This window comes from Lampetra planeri, chromosome 35, assembly GCF_965212315.1.
Source record: "Lampetra planeri chromosome 35, kcLamPlan1.2.h2, whole genome shotgun sequence".
Lineage (NCBI taxonomy): Eukaryota > Metazoa > Chordata > Hyperoartia > Petromyzontiformes > Petromyzontidae > Lampetra > Lampetra planeri.
Genome location: NC_136141.1, coordinates 2516205 through 2535759, shown reverse-complemented (window position 1 = coordinate 2535759; position 19555 = coordinate 2516205). Strand labels below are relative to the sequence as shown.

At 46.4% G+C, this 19555-nt stretch overlaps 1 protein-coding gene across 4 annotated transcripts in view; it reads left to right on the top strand.

Annotated features, from left to right (window-relative positions):
* The window catches only part of LOC144730254 (katanin-interacting protein-like), a 32628-nt gene extending 13527 nt beyond the window's left edge, over positions 1 to 19101 (top strand). For 3 of the 4 annotated variants that reach the window (XM_078610911.1, XM_078610910.1, XM_078610913.1), the window contains 17 exons: positions 479 to 987; positions 1766 to 1978; positions 5292 to 5481; positions 7713 to 8046; positions 9312 to 9546; positions 10037 to 10308; positions 10800 to 10854; positions 11872 to 12049; positions 12431 to 12596; positions 13672 to 13832; positions 14248 to 14327; positions 14806 to 14916; positions 15293 to 15432; positions 16896 to 16997; positions 17511 to 17671; positions 18063 to 18148; positions 18408 to 19101. In XM_078610911.1, the coding sequence (XP_078467037.1) occupies positions 479 to 987; positions 1766 to 1978; positions 5292 to 5481; positions 7713 to 8046; positions 9312 to 9546; positions 10037 to 10308; positions 10800 to 10854; positions 11872 to 12049; positions 12431 to 12596; positions 13672 to 13832; positions 14248 to 14327; positions 14806 to 14916; positions 15293 to 15432; positions 16896 to 16997; positions 17511 to 17671; positions 18063 to 18148; positions 18408 to 18466 (3052 nt within the window). In that variant the 3' untranslated portion in view covers positions 18467 to 19101. Of the gene's footprint in view, positions 1 to 478; positions 988 to 1765; positions 1979 to 5291; positions 5482 to 7712; positions 8047 to 9311; positions 9547 to 10036; positions 10309 to 10799; positions 10855 to 11871; positions 12050 to 12430; positions 12597 to 13671; positions 13833 to 14247; positions 14328 to 14805; positions 14917 to 15292; positions 15433 to 16392; positions 16497 to 16895; positions 16998 to 17510; positions 17672 to 18062; positions 18149 to 18407 lie in introns of those variants that run through there. The other variant, XM_078610912.1, reaches the window with a different exon arrangement.
* Positions 19102 to 19555: the final 454 nt, after the last annotated feature.

Here is a 19555-nt window from a genome sequence, read left to right as displayed (position 1 = left end):
CTTAACGCGTCAAAATGTTTGGCTGTACTTTAGATTAATGATAGACCATTACCAAAAGAGACTCATCGCATAATGTTGTTGTGTTGCATTCGTATTTGTACTGCTTTATGAACACTGTGACCCGAGTAAAATGTCTGCCCATGGCTAACCACGGTGGGGAGTAACATCTGAACAAATCCTGCCTCTTCTCCTTTCGCGAACCAGCACTGACCAGGCTAGTGAAGTATGGCCAATCAACCCCCATTACTGACACAGGCTTTCATCTAGCAGTGGCTTGAAGAGAGCTGTAAATTATTTTATTATTATGATGAGTTCTGGCGTACCTTCACCTTCAATTACTCATATTAGCTACTGGCAACATTCTTTCCATTCACTTTATAATAATGTTTTAATCAAGCAATACTACACATTGTGTAGTATGAATGGCAGTTTATTCTGATTTGTTGGTTATGTCCCCTGTGCCGCGCTTGATACCCAGGCAGCAGAAAAAGCTGCTGAAAGCCCTTGGCAAGCTTGAGCTCTCAGCCTCAGCGCCATCAAACGATGTCAGAACCACGGCGAGCGATGCCAGTGGCTCGGCGAGCCCACACATGTCGGCCTTACAAGTGGACCCGGAGCGCCTGGGAGCGTCCAAGGCACGTGGAGAAAGTAGCGGCGCTGGAAACACTGGGCAAGGAGCACAAGAAAAAACTTGCGGCGCAAGCCAAAATTCTCAGCAGCGGTCGAGAAAGGCCTCCATCTCGGACGAGGAGATGTCCATGAAAGATCAGTTGGAGAAGGCCACTGGGAGGAGGATTTCTAGTTCCGAGGAGCCCCAGCAAGTACCCGCCTGGCTGGAGGGAGCGGACAGACGGGAGAGAACGAAGAAAAAGAAGATGTTGTCCAAGAGCAAATGGAAGCCACCCTGGCTGGAAGGCGACGTCGACTTACGCGGAGGCTCCAGCGACGAGAATCGGAACAAGGCTACAGCCTCCACGTCGCGCGTAGGTACGTGAAGACAACACTATTTTGAAAGCATTGCATGTCATTTAAAATGAAAACCGTGCGAGGTTTAGATATGCTCATAAAATAATTGATTAAACACAAATAGATTGGTCATGCCACTGAAAATAATATTTTATTCAAGGGTAACATATTTACAAATGAATGCATGTGAAAGTAATGGTTCACCTCCGTGATGAAAATTATACAGCATGAGTTTTTTGTATACTGGTGTTATGATTCAGGCTCGTGTTCAATTTGCAAATCTTTTCTCCTTACGGTGTTGCTGCATGTAGAGTCAATAGTGGTATGAAATTTGAAATCTCTATTTATATGAATGAATTAGAATTGATGAAGAGATTAACCAGATGATAATGAATTCCAAGTGCATTAAAACATTCCAACTAAGATTAAAGCATGTATGCATGAGCTCTGTCCGTCTTTCTGCCTCATAGGTTGAGGGGGCACTATAACTGTTTATAAACATGATCAAAAATGAACTAAAATGTAGTCAACAGTTGTGTTGCGATTAGGGATTTACTCTATTTGAAAACCAGCCAAATTGATCTTCGGCTTGCAGAGGTGGATGGCTGGCTGGCTGGCTGCAAAACATTACTATTTGCAAATATGCAAAAATAATTTTACCCTGGCATCTACCCATTGGCTTCCAGAATGAAAATTAAATAATTCCAAAACAAAATCGCCAGCTTCGACACCATTGGATAATCCATGCGTGTGCATGATTTTGCCTAACCTGTTTGAAAAAATTACACTTTTCCTCTAGGAGAGGCAGTGCGATCTGCTCGGTCGATCCACAGCTCCAGCAGCAGTGGGGAGGAGCGCGGCACCCGGGATGCTCTTCGCGGGGACGAGGAGTGCAGCGGGGGAGGAGATGTCGACTTGGTCTCGTTCCTGGACGCTGGGCCCCGGAGGGCAGACAGGCCCTTGAGTGGACGTCGGAGCGCGCTGCAAACGACCGAGGCGCCCATGTTCTCAGGTGCGGTTGATGCAGGACTGCACTTGCGTGCAAAAACGCTTGCTCGTGTGAACGTATTTTATTCAGCAATGTGCTCTTTAGATGAGTAAAACATGCGAGCGTCTGCAAACCTTTTGTGAGCGTGGGCTACATTAGGAATCTCCTAGTTCCCCCATGGACAGTCACGTTTGCGATCATTGATGTCGTTGTGGTAGCCTGTTCGAGGCAAACTATCTCGCAGAGTTGTAGGCTGTGTGCTCGTTTACCCTAGGTGCTCGTGGGTCGATCAAAAACCATGCCACAGGCAGTTTGTGGCCTGTAGGCTGTAGATTGCAATCCCATGATGAAAAAAAAACGAATCGAGGTCTTGTAGATACACACCTACGGTTGTGGGTCTTGGGCTGGAAGCGTCATAAATGAGAAAAAGTCTTTCGTAAATATTATTATTGAAGTCTCGTGATGTCACAGTCACATGACTTTCACTGTTTAAATGCCCCATCCATACACATCACTAAAGAGCTATGATGGAGCACCTTCCTGTGACTAAAGCATTTTTTTAAATCATTGTTGAAGCGTCGTATCCCAGGTATGTATGTACCAATAATCTTTTTTTGGGTTGCATTTTTTACGTGTAGTTTACGAGAAAACATTCTGTCAACAAGGCTACAAGAATGCAGTATAAACAGTAATAAAACAAGGTACAGATGCAGCATATATTTACGAATTTAATGTAACTTGTCATCCACTTTTTAGCCGCAGTTTTAAAATTCAAAAAATTACTAATGCCATAAAATGTGTTTTGTGGACTGCTCCAGTACTGGGGAATTGTAGATAATGTAAAATAAGTAGATATATATAAGGGGTACCTTTGATCGCATTAAATTACGTACAAGCCTTTGCCCGATGTGCTTTCTGGATCAGTGTATTGCATTTGATTTAACGAGGCAAACTCTGAACTGGTTTCGACTTCAGGAGTTGCATTTTTTTTTTGAACAGCACTGCCCATACAAGAATCAATATTCCAACGTTGTAGAGGTGGCTGGGCGGCTCAGACATGAAAGTGCTGAGCTGGCACCGCTGACTCCTGGCAGAAGCACTGTGATTAAATCGCAATCTCAAGTGAAGCCAGTTGATCGTCTTAGCTAGGCCATCAGTCATTGCCCAAAAATGAAATAAATAAATGCATATTAAATTTCGTTTTGAACTTGATTTGGCTAAATCCCAAGTCCGATCATTTTCAATGTCATTTTAGTTTTTATCCTAATGCTTATGAGAAAGTGTGCCTCCCCCCCCCCCTACTGAGTGAAGGCTAAAAAGGCAACATGATTTCGCCAGGTTGTTCTCCCACATGAGGCTCACTGCTGTGCAGTATTTCCAAACTGATTCTTCAACTTCGGTAATAAATAATAACTAACAATAATCATATCGGTGTTATCTTGACCGGTAATTGAACGACAACTGTGATGTGCACCAACTCGGGCCATAACCAGAACGGGCACAGGCTTGCACTTTTTTTTTGCCACAAGCTACAGTTAAGGCTGAATTAATGGGTGTCCCACTGAACAAAAATCTTAAGCCCACAATGTCTACCCATTGAAGTTCTTTCCCCTGGTTAAAACCTCCATGGTGGGTCTTTTTGTTGATGCTGCCACTATTAGTGCCACCCCACGTGATTAACTCTTGCTTTTCGGTGCCTGGACGTGCCTTTTGCCGAACGGGTGTAGCCCACGGGACAAAGGCAGAGCAAATCACTTAATGTACGGTTAGCGTGAATTGAAAAGTGCATCGTATGTGCTATTGGCAGGTGGTGGGAACAAGAACAAATTTGGTGCACAGCTCCAAATTATAGACAACTTCATAGTTGACTAGAAACACTTGAAGTCCACGAATGCAAGGGGACACTGCTGAAAGATTACACAGATGGATTCAACAACCCATGACCTTTATTGCCATACATTTCCTGGCCACCTTGCAACTCTGATAATGTATGCATAGGCGCACCTTTTGGCGTCATCTGGTCCAACACCATGTGAGACTAGGCTCTAAGAAAAGCTGTCTTGAGTGTGGACCAATCAATTTCAAGGACAGTGCATACATTTTCAGAGTTGTGTTTTTGTTTGCATTTCGACCGCAGGTATTGTGGTCAATGCAAACATGACTCCTTGTAAAAAAGGTGTCAGTTTTGTTGCCAGATAAAAGGGTAAAAAAACTATTATCATATGTTGCTACTGGCAAAGGAGGTTCCAATGGTGATTTAAATGTTCTTTCATATTTTGTTGTTGGTGATGATATAAACCCTTGGCTGCCTTGTTTATTAACAACTTGCAGAGGTATGTGTCATCTATAAGTGTATTGTCTTTGCCGCCAGTGTCAGAGTATCAAAGCTATAGAATGTTCACAACATTGTGGTTACCAAATACTTTGTCAGGGCGTTCCCCTTGAAGGTATTTGATGAAACTTGATGTCTGTTGCCAACAAGTACTGCATGCGTGGGCCTGCACAGACAAATGTGTTATGTGTTGAGTTCAATGAGCATTATGAAACACGGGTTTCATATCGTTTGTCTGTTATAATCGTTTTTATTTAGCTCACTTAGCAGAGTGCGTATTGCCATCGTGCAGCTTTGCACGTCTTGTATGTATGTTTGTTAAACGTATTTCGCACCGTACCATAGCCAACCGTGCTAATTGGAGGTGCGGGGGGAAAACAACTAACTAACGTTCACTGAGAATTTATAAAGAGAATGCTGGAGACAGACTGCCTTAAAGCAGTAATCGAGTACTCAAGGGGTCTTTTCATTTCTACGTCTAATTGGGCTCCCGACCCTGATGCCTGTATATTTGGTGTTTGCATGTTCTCCCTGTGGTCGCGTGGATTTTTTTCTGGGTCCTCCGGTTTTTACTTCCACATTTAGAAACATGCGTTTAGAGTGTTTAGCTGCTATAAGTTTACACATAACAAACCACTTTTTGGAGTGATCATTTGTGGCTAGGTCGCTTCTGAAAAAGAGCTATATGGCACAGTGGGCCTTAAACGGTATAATAAAAATAGTAAAATGAAAACAGTACAGTTTAGTTTCTAGATTTACGTCTTATAAAACTGCTTAAATGCGCTTTGCGATTACTTGCCATGAAGGTCACTTTATACGTCCGAGGTTAACGCTGTTGCCGCTTGTGTAAAAACTACGCCCACAGTACTTATAAGCGGTAGCCAGGTGTCGTGCATCCGAGCAGTTAGAAATCTTGACGATCGCGCACTGAGAGAACGGGGGTCATGGCGACGAGCGATCCCGTTCACCTCGTCGTCCGCGCTTCTCCCGCTGGGGTCGGTGCAGAGCGGGGCGGCGTTGCAGAGCGGGACAGCGGTGGGGACACGCGAGCGTGGTGGGCTCGGGAGCAGGACCGCTCGCTCCTCGAGTCTTGGGACTCGCTACTCAAGTTTGACCGCACGCAGAAGGGCCGCTTGCCCAGCCTGGACCTGCCCGACATGGAGACGGCTGGGCCCGCGTCGCAACGCTCCGCCCGGTAACCCGCCACAGACTCCGGCTCCTCTCGCAACCTGCGCCGGCGTCCACCGGTCGGCTGCGGGGCTGAGCTTCCGCAGTAGGATAGGCAACACGCTGCACTGTTGACGACACCTCAGGGACAGGCGATACCACTGAAATATTTCCACTGTAGGTGTGTGATCGATTCATCGTTGCAGTTGTTTTTTTATGCTAATGGTATGAGTATCGAATCGTAATAATGCAGTGTGAGTCCTTTATCAATACACTGCTGGATGAAGGCCTCCCAACACCGTGTGGGTCGTGGGAGTTATTTGACAATGCTTCACTGCCAGTGGTGGTCAGTGTGAGCGAGTTGGTGAAGGCCGGCAAGTATAGATGTGTGAGCATAGAAGCACGGTACAATCATTTATGTTGTAGCGCTGCTCTGTGCTCACAAAGTAGCGAGTTATATTGTATCAAATCATGTGTCAAAAGTGCAATTGTCGACGTATGGCTGAAGTGGTAGTGCAGTGGTTAGTGTACTCCAGTGTGAACCCGGTGACCTGAATTCGATTTCCTGGCACTGCTAAACATCACACCACCAACTAGCATGATTGGCTACGTACGGTGCGAAAGAAGTTCACCATACATACATCATCAGTGGTGAGTGATATTTGAACTTGCCCTGCCCCCCCCCATCACCAACTCGCACTGACCAGCCTGGTTTTTGTTTTGGTTAAACACGGCGTGAGGAGACCATCCAGCAGCAAATTGATAGAGAGCAGTCAATAATAATAATTCTGCACATTTCATGAAAATGTTTCCTTTAGGTTCATGGCCATAACGAACAAGACAGAACAAATACAACGTGGATTTATATTGTGTCTAAATACAGTACTTTAAAGAGCACAAATGCGACAGTACCGACAGTATACACGAGGACAGTTCAGATGAGACGTAAAATGAAAGTGAGACAGACAGCACACTCACTACTAATGCGATAGACAGTGCAAACAAGAATCGACTTTTGAATGGAATCTCGACGAATTTCTTGGATCGCGATGGGGGGGGGGGGTGCGGGGTTGGGGGGGTAGTTGAGGACCTATCATTATTCATGAATCGTTCCACACTGGAGTATCAAGCTGCGTTAACCTGTGATTAGAGTGCTGACTCAAGTCATAGTGCTTGACATTCTCAACCAGAATGCCGTGAGTTGGAGGTCGACTCAGCCCATCACCATCCCTCTACAATTGATGAGATCAATACCACTCTGTGAGAAGACAACAAGTGGATGTGTATGTGTTTTGAACTTTTTTCACACTGTACGTAGCCAGCCTTGCCACTTTGACGTGCGGATAGTCTTGTGGATAGTTCTGGCCCCCATCATTTAAATGTGGACTTTTCATCTTTTCATCACTGGAATAGACGCCAGCGCTACCCTACAGCTGTTTAAGCATGGCAATACTGTAACTTGCCTGTGACATTTAAAGGGAGACAAACAGCAGCAATTTCGTAGTGGTCTGCTGACAGCAAAATACATTAACTTCAAAGGTTTGTGTAGGAATGTGCCAGCTGAATTGATGATTGTCGCACACTTGTTTAAGTTTGCTCATTGTTGAGTTTCACTAGACTCCCATGGGGAAGATGCAGAGGAGGTGATTGTGTTTCCTGCAGATCAAATTACGTATTTTGTTTGTTCGTGTATATAATTGCACTCTTATTTAACTTAATTTGAGCCAACGTGGAATAAGTAACTATGCATGGCCCACCACGGAAGGTGACAGCTTGAGGTTTACATTTCCGTCCGTGTGGTTTACAAAACTAATATCTTTAAAGTATCACGTAGGGCAAAAGCGTGGGTACGGTGTCTTGCTGCTGATGAGCCTGCGCTATGGGAATGTGCGGGGTAGTGGGGAAGTCTCCCACATTTGGACAGTCTCAAACAATTCTCGCTTGGAATAATATAAGCACGTTGCCAGATTGTATGTATGTTCGCAAAAATGGAAGGAACCGAAGGAGAGGAAGTCCTAACAGAGAATGGCTTGATGACGAAAAAAGATATTGGTGCCAGAAAGATGTGGCACGACTTGAGCATATTGGTACAAGACAGAGGAAACTGGTAACAAATGACAGTGTGTAGTGGACACCTACGGGCTCTCTGCCCATGGATCGTGATGATGATGCATGTTGAACTTCTTTCGCACCGTACGTAGCCAACCACGCTAATCGGGAGGTGCGGGTCACACGCACCGTGACCCTTGCGTTGCGCAGCCTCGCAGAGGGCTCCTCGTTCGTCGACTTGGACGAGCGCGACGGCCCCGAGTGCCAAGCGCTTGCTGCGGGGCCGCCCGCTGTCTCCCAGCTGCCCTGCTGCGACACGGCCGAGCCCTTCGAGATCCCCGAGCTGCCCTACGGGCGGCGCCTCGTCATCAACATCCGCTCCACGTGGGGCGACGGCCACTACGTGGGCCTCAACGGCCTGGAGGTGTTCACGAGCACGGGGGCGCCGGCCAAGGTGGCGCGCATATGGGCCGAGCCGGCCGACGTCAACGTGCTGCCGGGTTACGGCAACGATCCGCGGGTTGTCTCAAACCTCCTCGACAACGTGAGACATTTGTTCATTTATATTGCCGGTAACATTTTAAATGTACTTCCCGTGAACACGTAAGCGCGGTGTTGTATGTAGTTGGCGAGTGTACAGGCGGTGCAACTGCGCCGGGACCCGCCGGTTGGAGGGTCCCACGCGCCTTGCTATGAAGAGGAGAGAGATTGAATAGGGTATCGCATTCATTCATTTCCGCACCTCCGATTGGTACGGTTAGCTAACGTACGCTGCGAAAGATGTTCAACATATATCCTGTACATTCATTTATCCAGCATCCACACTAAACACGCTACTCTGCTGCATTAAGCGAGTAGTATTTTGGTGATTTCTACAGGAGTCGCATTTAAATCGCATAATTCCACCATGGGAGATTTCAGCAAGGTCTTAATTTATTTCATATATATTCAGTATTCCCACGTTAAAATGTTCATATTGATGGTTTTATAATAGGGTTGGTGTGCCATCTGGCGGTGATTGTTGGACTTGCCACGAGAATACTATTTGCATCAAGATGCAAAAATTGTGATTTCAATGAGTACGCGATGGATGACTTCAGCTGTCAAAGAATCCTCATTCATTTCAGCGGCAATTCCTGCATCTCCATTCAATGTCTCATAGGTTAAATATGGTGCATTCGTAGTATGGAAATGATGCGGACATCAGATAGCTCAGTTCGTACGACCATATACTAAGTATTAAGTCCCCTCACAACAAATAACTCGATGCATGTGTTCACAGATAGGTGGTTTCCACCAATATTTGGTGTAAAAATAGCGAATTAAAATATATAATCGACCAATTGCAAATGTTGGCAATGAGAAGCTCAATGCGGATTCCTGTAGGGAGGTGGCCATCTCTTGTTTTACAGCTAGAGGTGAAAATTCCACATGCCCATTAGCAGCTATCCCTGTGGGTACAAAGTGGCTCAGAACTTAGTCTGCAAATGGGCATTACTCTACCAATAGGGGGGGGAGGGGTGATGATGCCTTCGTGTAATCCTAGGTTGAGTAATTTGCGGGTAATATTTTGAATGTGACACATTTGGACCATGACGCCTGCACACAATGGCCTACTCGTTTGACTTCGACTGCGAAGCAGACGCTGCATATTTCATTTTAAATACCACGGTATTAACCAGGGCGGCTGCCGGGCTTGAACCACGAACCTCCGCACCAAGCGGCCGAACACGCTACCACGGGGCCGTGTGCACGTGCAATTTTATTTCTGTCACCGAGTTTGCCTTGTCTGACCCCGGCGCGGCGCAGGTGAACCGGTCGCGCGACGACGCTCACATGTGGCTGGCGCCATTCACGGTGGGTGGCGATCACCTGGTGACGCTGGAGCTGGCCGAGCCATGCCACCTGGCCATGCTGCGCGTGTGGAACTACAACAAGTCGCGCGTGCACGCCTCGCGCGGGGCGAGACACCTGCACGTCGCGCTCGACGGCCGCGAGGTCTTCCGGGGAGAGATTGCGCGCGCGTCCGGAACGCTGATGCGAGGTCAGTGGCGGGAGGGCGCGGTGAATCGTCGTCGCAGGCAGTAGTCAATGAAACGGTCTGCGTAGCTCTTTTTGGCTAACGGTCAAAAATAGAAGTATACTTGAGGGAAGAGTCAAGCCCAGCACATGATTTACCTCGCGAATTTCCAAATGTGTCTCCTTCCCGCGCACCTCCGATTAGCACGGTTGGCTATGTACTGTGCAAAACAAGTTCAACATATATACAGTACCTTGCCAATTATTCTCATCATCATAATTTAATTCATGGTTATCCTTATTGTAATCACTATATCATAATAAATATAATCATTGCTACATGATGGTGTTCGATATGATCGTCATGATCATCATCATCATATTAGAAGCAACAAAGATTCCAGCATATGCAGCAGTCCAGGGCCACACACCCCAGTGTGTGCAGCTCAAAAGCGTTGTTGTGCGCGTATGTGTGCGTGCGTGCGTCTGTGCACATAAACTTTGTCGCCGCCCAGACCTGGAGCAGTTTGGCGACACCATCCTCTTCACGATGGACGACAGCATCCTGGAGGCGATGGCGGCTCACGACGTCACCTTCACAGCCGCGTCTCCCGATGCGAACGGCCCGGTGACCGGCGTGAGTGGCGAAGGTCCCGGCGAGGAGGCCGAGAGGCCCCGAACGGCGCACGGGGACAGCCCCGAGGACGTTCCCGACTCTCCCTGCGTCCCCAAACCCGCCGTCGAGCGGCCCACGACCCGGGCTGGACGTGGGCCCAACACCGGCCAGGTCTGACACTGCTCCAGCCGGAAAATGCGTGCGTGGTGGTGTTGCGGCGATATTTTTCGATCTCCCTCGCAAAACACACGTCTCTCTCAAAGAGCTTTCACCTGGTTTCTGATTATAGGTTATTAATTGTTTTTTTGTTGTCGAGGCACCACATTGTGAAGTATTGATCCTTCATTACTTATTTCTTTCTCTGCTCCTGAGAAGGAGTGTGGTCTTAAATGGGGGTTTCTGAACGTATTTGTGGGCATGGGCCACTTTGTACAATTACAGTTTGCATTTAACGTGTCTGTGAATGTGTCCACATCTCAAGACGGGGTACAAAAAGGGAGGGACATGCGTTTTGGGAGGATAGAGGAGGTGACAGCAGAGGGTGCGCAGACGACGATGAAGATTGTAGTGAGATACTTTGTCGAGGGACATGCCTAATTTCTTGTGATGTGTTCTCATGTTTTTGTATTGCACTAAACTCATTTGTCTTGTGCCGTGTACAGAAGGCAGCCTCTGACGAGACATCTGCTCGGCCTTGTGGACAATACGTGGGGAAATGTGAGTGCTGTACTCCAGCTGAGCTGTTGCCTTATCATTATTTAACAATTCAAAGTTGTCAGCCTACGGAGTTTAAACGTATTTGGCTCTGTGGCAGCCTTGACTCGTGATCAAAATATTTTGAGTTCATTCAATTAACCAAATCTAAATAAGGACAGAACCCATTGCTTTGCTGCCATCTCCTGGCACCTAGCAGTCCTAACAACTATACAGTAAAACCTTGGATTGCGAGTAACTTGGTCTGCGAGTGTTTTGCAAGACGAGCAAAAATTTAAAATAAATATTAATTTGATAAACGAGCGAGGTCTTGCAATACGAGTAGTACGTGTATACGCTTTGTCTGCCGAGCGTCACGTGATCACAACTGATATACGAGCGCTTTGGATTACAAGCACGTTTCTGGAACGAATTATGCTCGCAATCCAAGGTTTTACTGTATGTCAATTGTTATGCCCTGGCAGTCACGCATCGAGCACTAACCAGGCTCAGTCCTCCTTCGTGTCCGAGATCTGATGAGATGGGGCACATTCAGGGTGCTTTGGTTGTAAGCATATTTGTTTTGTTTTTTTAATGATGTTGATAAATATCTTCAAGAGTCAACATTTTAATGTTCTGTACTCTGAACATTGAGTGAGAGAGCTGATGGGAAATCGACCACCTTGTGTAGTTTTTTTTTTAAATGTTCATTGCCATTAAACCAGGGGTGGGGAACCTACAGCCCACAGGCAATATCCAGCCCACAACTTCATTTCATTCGGCACACAGCCACACGAGGCTTACCACTTAAAAATAATATCACTGCAAGCATCTAAGCCATACTAATCAGGCAATAGAGAGAAATATTTCCAACCTTCCAACACCGTGTTTCCAACTGTTAACGCATTCAATCAGAATTGGCGAAGGTGTGTGTCATTGCGTAGCCCGCCAAAGGTATTTGAAAGTCCTATTCCAGCCCTAAACGATCCCTGAAGCGAGCTTTGTTTCCCACCGACCGATTGTGTGGCCATGGCGGCACAGGTCTGAAGCTGAGCTTCTCGGCAACGTGGGGCGACCCGCACTACCTGGGCCTCACGGGGCTGGAGTTGATGGGGCCGGACGGGGTGACCATCGCACTCCAGCTGGCCATGCTCGATGCCAAGCCGCGCGACCTCAACGACCTGCCCGAGTACACGGACGACAACCGCACCCTCGACAAGTGAGAGCGAACTCCCTCTGTTCCACCCCCCCCCCCATGCTCTAGGGGGGGATGGCCATGCCCATCGCTGTCTGGAACTGCATCCAGTTATTCGTCTGTGCTGCCAACTCTGTCCCCCTGTATATATGTGTGCGTGCTTTCTTTACGTATACGTGCATATTTGCGTAAAAATCTATTTTCACTCTGTACTTATACACTGCCATACTTATATCCCTGGCCTTCACAAACCAGCAATGACCGGTGTGATGAAGCCCGGTCAAACAAACCCTACGACGAACACGGTATGGGGTTGCCTTCATCCAGCAGTGTACTTGACAAAGGGGCTGTCAGTTCATTTACATCTGTGCGCGTGCGTTGATTTTGACGCGCGGCTGCGCGCAGGCTGATCGACGGCGTGAACGTGACGACCAGTGACGAGCACATGTGGCTTATCCCGTTTGCGGTGGGGGGGAGCCACACGCTGACCGTCACGCTGCCGAAGAGCCAGCCCCTCGCCGGCCTGCGGCTGTGGAACTACAACAAGTCGGCCGAGGACACGTACAGGGGGGTGGGTCTCCCTCTGCGTGCTCCGTGTGTCCTCAAACGCACACCCACACACAACAAGGCGTGCTGGCCGGGGGTCGCTCGGACGACTCGTGACGGCCACGTCGAAGACACCGAGCTTGGCACGCCTGGGATCTCTTGTTTCAACACGGGCTTCGACCGCGCGTGATTGAACCGAGTTGACAAGTGTAGCTCGTCAATGGTTTTAGTTGGGGCACCGGTAACCGCTCGAAGGGTGAAGTGGGTTTCCTCTCGATACCTTGACATATCTTTACTGGTTACAAATCGGATCTCGGGCTGCACCCTCATTAAGACGCAGTGTATTGGAATTGTGTTTGGCGCTAATATGCCATGGCACAGACAAGCAAGTGGTGGATTTTCCTATCAGCGCAAACGCTGGGAACATTTAATAGTGTGATGTGTAACGTCATTACACCGTCATCCCTCAAACTCTTAACATCTCAGCATGCATAACAGCACATGTTGTACTGTGTTGTAAGCGCTGCATGTATGATGTGCTGTTTTATAAATGCTGTGTGCTGTTCTGAGAACTGTCTGCTGCATGCTGTGTTCTGAGTGCTGCATCCAGTGTGCTTTTAAGCATCATGTGTTCGGGGTGCTTTGTGCTGTGTTCGGAGTGTTGCATGCTGTGTGATAACTGCTGTGTTCCTAGTGTCATGTGCTGTGTTAATTTCCATCTTCTGATATTGTGTTCGGAGTACTGTGTGCTGTGTTGTGAGGACCATGTTGACGTGTTGTGAGTGCTGTCTTCCTTGTGATGTGTTGCGCTTTGCGATACATGTTGTGCATTGTGTTGCATATTATTTTGAGTATTATATATGCTGTATCCTGCATGCTATGTATTATTTTGTTCGTGCTGTGTGCAACGTACTGTGTTCCGAAAACTGATTTCCGTATTTTGCATCTTGTGTGTGCACCTCATACATTGTACTGTGCATTGCGTACTGCGTGCGGCATCTTGCTTGTTGCGTGCCGTGTGTTTTTTGTGCTGCGTATTGCTCGTACAAAACCTTCCAGCCACGTTTGAAACAGCTGCTCCCTGCTTGGTATGTCGCCAGGCCAAGACTGTGCACGTGACCGTGGATGGGAAGGCAGTGTCTCCTCCGGAAGGCTTTCTCATTCGCAAAGGGCCTGGGAACTGCCATTTTGACTTCATGCAAGAGGTCCTGTTTGCCGATGTGGCCCACAGGCATGGGGACGGAAAGTCAGCGGTGCTCAAGTGAGTAGACCTATGAAGCTGTGCAACTCGCCGTTCACACCGTGAGACTGACAATGCACTGATGACCACCAAAGCCAAAAATACATGGATACACTGCTGTTTGAGGTAAATTAATCACCACAATATAGGCCGTATAGCAATGTTTGATTCATTGATTGAACCTGATTCTTACACTTATGATGCATGCATCATATGTGTGTGAGAATTGTTTTTGATTTCTAAAACGTTACTCCATGCTACTCGTCAGAATTAACCAGATAGTACACATTACCAGCTAGGGAGCACAAACAAGACTGACAATACACAGATGTTAGCCATCACTAGCAATCAAACTCGAGTCACCTGTGTTCATACTACATCGCACTCACCACTGCGCCACTGAGAGTGATGACAATATATTTGTGATATTCCACAGGAACAGACACAAAGATCAACGGGCTGCTGTTATGGAGAGAGCAAGCATGGACTATGAGGCCCCGCTGATGCCCTGTGGCTGTATCCTTTTTGGCTGTAGTGGGGGGCTCAGGGGGCATGGGGGGAGGCGGGAATGTGGGGGGCATGGGGGATGGCACTAACACAATCCTGAGTCTTACAATTTAAAATTAAACGTCTTTGTCGGGTCCTGGTAGGTTTAATGCATCACATTGCTACTTAAAACTGGGCAACATATACAACCACATTTTTGGATATATAATGGACAAATATTCAGAGCTGAGCAATGTACAATTTTTTTAAGTACACCATCATGCAATATTGAGAACACAGCACTTGTTCAGGACATTCTTGAAAAAGAATAATGAGGCTCAGCAAAGCTATCCTGGATACACAAAGGACACCTATTTACTTTATTTCTTACAACTGATTTCCGTAATCTCTGTTGACATGCAGCTGTCAAAATTTTATCTTTAGTCAGCCACCGCATTTTGTGTTTGCATTTTGCCAAAGTTCTGCCTTCCTTGACGGCGCTTTCCAGTTCTCTTTCAGTTCCAGCTGCTGTCAAGCTGGGGCGACCCCTACTACATCGGCCTCAACAGCCTCCAATTCTACAATGAGGAGGGCGACCCGATCGCCTTGACACCCAAGAGTATCCATTCACAAGCCGACCAATACACGACACGCGTGCCCGGGTCTGTCTGTGCAACGTGCTCCTGAGCACACCGCCTTGTATATTGTGTGCACCGTGCTGTGTGCTGTGTATTGCGTGCTCTGTGGTGCACCCTCTGTGCTGTATGTTGTGTGCTGTGTCCTGTCCTCTGTGCTGCATTGTGTACTGGACTGTGCTCAGTGATGTGTGTTCTGTGCTGTGTACTGCGTGCTGAATGCTGTTATTGTTCTGTGTGTACTGTGTATGCTGTGCTACGTGTCGTATGTGCTATGTGTTCTGTGCTCTGCTGCCTAAACCTCGTCACATAGATCGCTGCATTGAAGCGCTCGGCCCCTTGACTCGCGTACGCGGCAAGACATCGCGGCGTATCCCGACAGCGTGAACGTGTTGGACAGAGTGAGTGGGGATGTGCGCACGCCAGACAAGCTGCTGGACGGCGTGACGGATGGCGGCGACGGCCGGCAAGCGTGGCTAGCTCCTGTGCTTCCCGGCCTGGTAACACGGGCAACGCCGCACGCACGCACGCCACGCTCCCCCACGCTCTTCCCCTCTCTAAACGAACGAAACGAAACTTGTAATTTTACTACATAAGGACCACTGAGCTACATACCTCTTTTTAAAAAACGACCTGGCCACAATGTGGAAATTTATAGAAGCCAGAATATTCTATAAAAGCATGTTTCCAAATATGGAGGGGAAAACCGGAGGATCCGGAGAAAAATTCACGCAACCACGGGGAGAACATGCAAACTCCGAATATACAGGTGCCAGGGATGGGATCGAACCCACAACCTCCTGTATACCAGGAGAGGTAGTTAACATTTCAACTACCACGGCTCCCACACGTAATACAAAAATGGCTCTGAATGAAAATGTATCAAAATTAAATTGAGTGATGCAAAGAACAGCAATGTTTTTTTCCACCAGGTGTGGTGGTGCACACCTGTAATGCATTGCTGTTGAGTTGAGATGAGTGGATTGAGCAGAGATGAGTGTCTTTTGAGAATTCCAACCTTATACCCGATGGAGGTGGTAAGGAGATGGCAGGACAGCAAGTGGGTGAAAGGTCATGTTTGTAGAGTTTTTAATCCCACCTGTGTGAGTTTTCTTTAGGTGCTTTGGTTTCCTTAGATGTGAAAACTCCCTTTTTAAAACGGGTTGGTCCAATATCGAAATTCAGGATTCTGACAATGAGTTTTGGAACTCGGTGAGGCTTTGTGGGATAAAAAAAGTCCTTCTTTATAACCAGGAAAAGGCATATTTAGAATGAACATCACTTTTTCATTGGATTTGGGTTAAGGAAAATATAGTAAAGGACTGCTGTTTCAAAACAACAAAAACAATTACAACAAATTGTGTGCCTGTCACGGTCTTAATTGTAAAATCTCACACTTGAGCATTGCATCTCTTCCTCCTCATTCAGGCATTAGACTGACATGGGTGTTTTTTTTTCAGGAAAATCGTCCCACATGTAAAAATGCTGGAAAGGAAATTTGTACGAAACATTCCAAACCCTATCCTCATCAATCCAATACTTGAGAATTGGTGAAGCTTTACAAGTAAATATACTATTACAATTAAACTAAACATTCATTATCTTTTTCATTAATGAACTAAAATGTAGTTTGTATTTTTGGTAAATGTGCCTTATGCTGACCCAATATTTAAAATCAGAATTTCAATTAGGCAAATGATGAATTGGTTTTAGTTTCTCCAAAATTCATCAGCAAACGATTGTCAGTTTAAATGTGGAAGTTTTAATATTTTAAATAGTTTCTGAGCACAGGCCCAAAGGCCTAAAACTTTAAGCAGCCAACAACTAACATGAATATTAAAGTTGCTGGGATTTTCAATGACAGAAATGTCTAAGCTGTTCATTTTTTTGGTGCCGATAATGACTGTGTATTTTCAGTAATTGATTTTTTTCAATGTTCCTGAATGTGTGGCTTGTGCGGCAGGTCAACCGTGTGTACGTGATGTTCGACTGCCCTACGACCGTCTCAATGATTAAGTTGTGGAACTACAGCAAGACGCCACAGAGGGGCGTAAAGGAGTTTGGGGTAAGAATGCGCCCCTGCCGAACGCGACGGTGTAGCACCGAGCCGTCACTGCGGAGAACCTGGCTTTGAATTCAGGATTCAGCTGCCCGTGATAAAAATGGGTTTTCAAGTATAGTGAGGCTGTGATGATGGCGAAATGTTAACTCCCTTGCCTGGTATGCAAGAGGTCGTGGATTCGATCCTGACCCTGATGTTTGTAAATTTGAAGTTTGCATGTTCTCCCTGTGGTCTTGTAGATTTTTCTCGGGGCCCTCCAGTTTTCCCCTCCACATTTAGAAACATGTATTTAGAGTATATGGCTGCTATAAACTTCCACGTGATAAGCCATTTAATTGCGCTATTATTTGTGGCCAGGTCGCTTCTGAAAAAGAGCTACATAGAGCTCTACCTGGTGAAATACAAATTTTAGTTTAAGAGTTTACGGTCTCAGCCTGGTTATCAATGACTGCCAATATGGTTATGAGACATTATGGTGTGTGGCGATGGTCTACATTGCAATTGTCCTTGCTGCAGCTGCTCGTGGATGACCTGCTCGTGTACAACGGCGTTCTGGACGCCGTGAGCCAGGCGGCGCGTGGAATCCTGCCCACCTGCACCGGCCCCACGCCGTACCACACCATCCTCTTCACGGACAGCGCAGACGTCCTGCGGCGGGAGCGACACACCGTGCTGCGGTATGACGCTCGCCTCTCCTCGACAGATCTTTACTCCAGTATTCACGGCTCCAATTCACTCCTTGGATTATCAACCTTTCCATCTCCCAAGATTCTCCCAGAACACCAGTTACTCACTCTTAAATATTGGAGCCTCAGAGGTAGTTCTGTAACATCACCTTCCTTGGGACAATCTCAACCACCGTGCGATGCATTGCTCTGCGAGGGTCGTGAATTAAAAATGTTTCATCGTATGACATAACAAAGATAGTACAATTTGAACAAAAAATTTTTGCGAATATAAAAACCACAAGGTCAGTATTAGTCATGCAGTTGAGGTGTGGTAGCTTAGCTGGCAACTGTGGTTGTGTGTGAGTCTCAGAGTAATTGGTGGTTTTGGGACCCCACCCAGGAACCGTGCGGAAGAGCAGGAGGTAAGTCTCCTCAACGACAACCGCATCCTGCAGAGCAGCAAGAAGACGTCGTCGGTTGATCAGGGTGAGTGTTTTGGCAACGTGGCTTTCTGACAAAAGACCTGGCTAGATAGACCCTGATACTTGCCAAGTCACTCTTAACATCAAAATAATATTCGTGATGCATAGATTTTCATTAGGCTGTTAAATAGAGGTCAAGCCATTGTCCTTGTCAGAATTGCACACACAGGCTTAGCAGAGAAGCTGTGGCCTGTAAGCGTTTAGACTTTTCAAGTGATGCATTAACAGCTAACTGGAGGGGTGTGTGTTGTGTATCCTCACAGCTCTCCGCCCCAAGACTTGCCTCATCGAGAGGAAGGTGGTGGGGAGGAAGCAGAGATGACTTGTAACGTCCTTTGCAATGTTTTTATCGCATGGCACAACTTCTAATAAATTACGCACATCCAGCGGTGTACACTTAATGTGGCGTGGGGTATCGCAAACACCCACGTGCCACGCATGCATGTATTTGTGTTTACCAACTAACAAGCACAGCGTGCCAAGTGTAAGAACTTGTGACCAGATTCACACCGTTATGAAACAGCGGAAACGCATCCCTTGTGATTTTCGCAGCCGTTATGTGTTGGATATATTGGCATGTTTTCCAGTAATTGGACAAGAATAATATAATTTAATCAGGCCGTTAGTATGCACACGGATGGCGACGATTGCCGTGCGTGGTACCTCAGAATGTGAGGACTGGGCTTTGAAAAACCTCGTTTTAAGTGCATTGAAACCTGCCAAATTGAACAGATGGTTCATTACTCTCATCTTGTTCGCAGAACTCCTTTAGATTAGGGAGTAGTTTAAAGAGGAATTCTCAAACTTGATTTGCCTTTTGCAAAGTGTAGAACAATCGGAGAGAATTGTGCACGTGGTCTTGATTGTATTGTACCAGCTTTTTACAATCTTAAACGAGCAGCGATTGCACGGATCTTGCTGTAAATATGTCTTGTAAATAAAAGCATCTTGCACATGTTTGTGCTTCGCTCGGACTGATTTTAATTTCAAAGCACTTGTGCATGCATTTTTAGTTTTCATCATAATAAAACAAACTTGGTTTTATTTACGTTTTTTTTTACATTTCAGCCAAATTTTATGGCATACATGACATTACCCTATTCATAAAAAAAGTCTTAAATAATTTCTATACAATAATTTTGCAATTCAATATTTTATACAATTTCCATTAGAATGTTTAGGGTTTTTTTTTATATACAAATTTTATTTTACTTCCAGTTTTTTTGCACTATTGCAGAGTTACCATAGAAGACACCAACATCGCCCTCAAGGGTATGCCAATGCATACGAGTATCACAGTTGAAACCACAATTATTGAATTTACTCACAAAAAGTAGACATTCAAATTTAAGACAATCCATTGGTTCGTAATGGATATGAGTCAGTACTGTCGATTGTGCTACCAACTGTC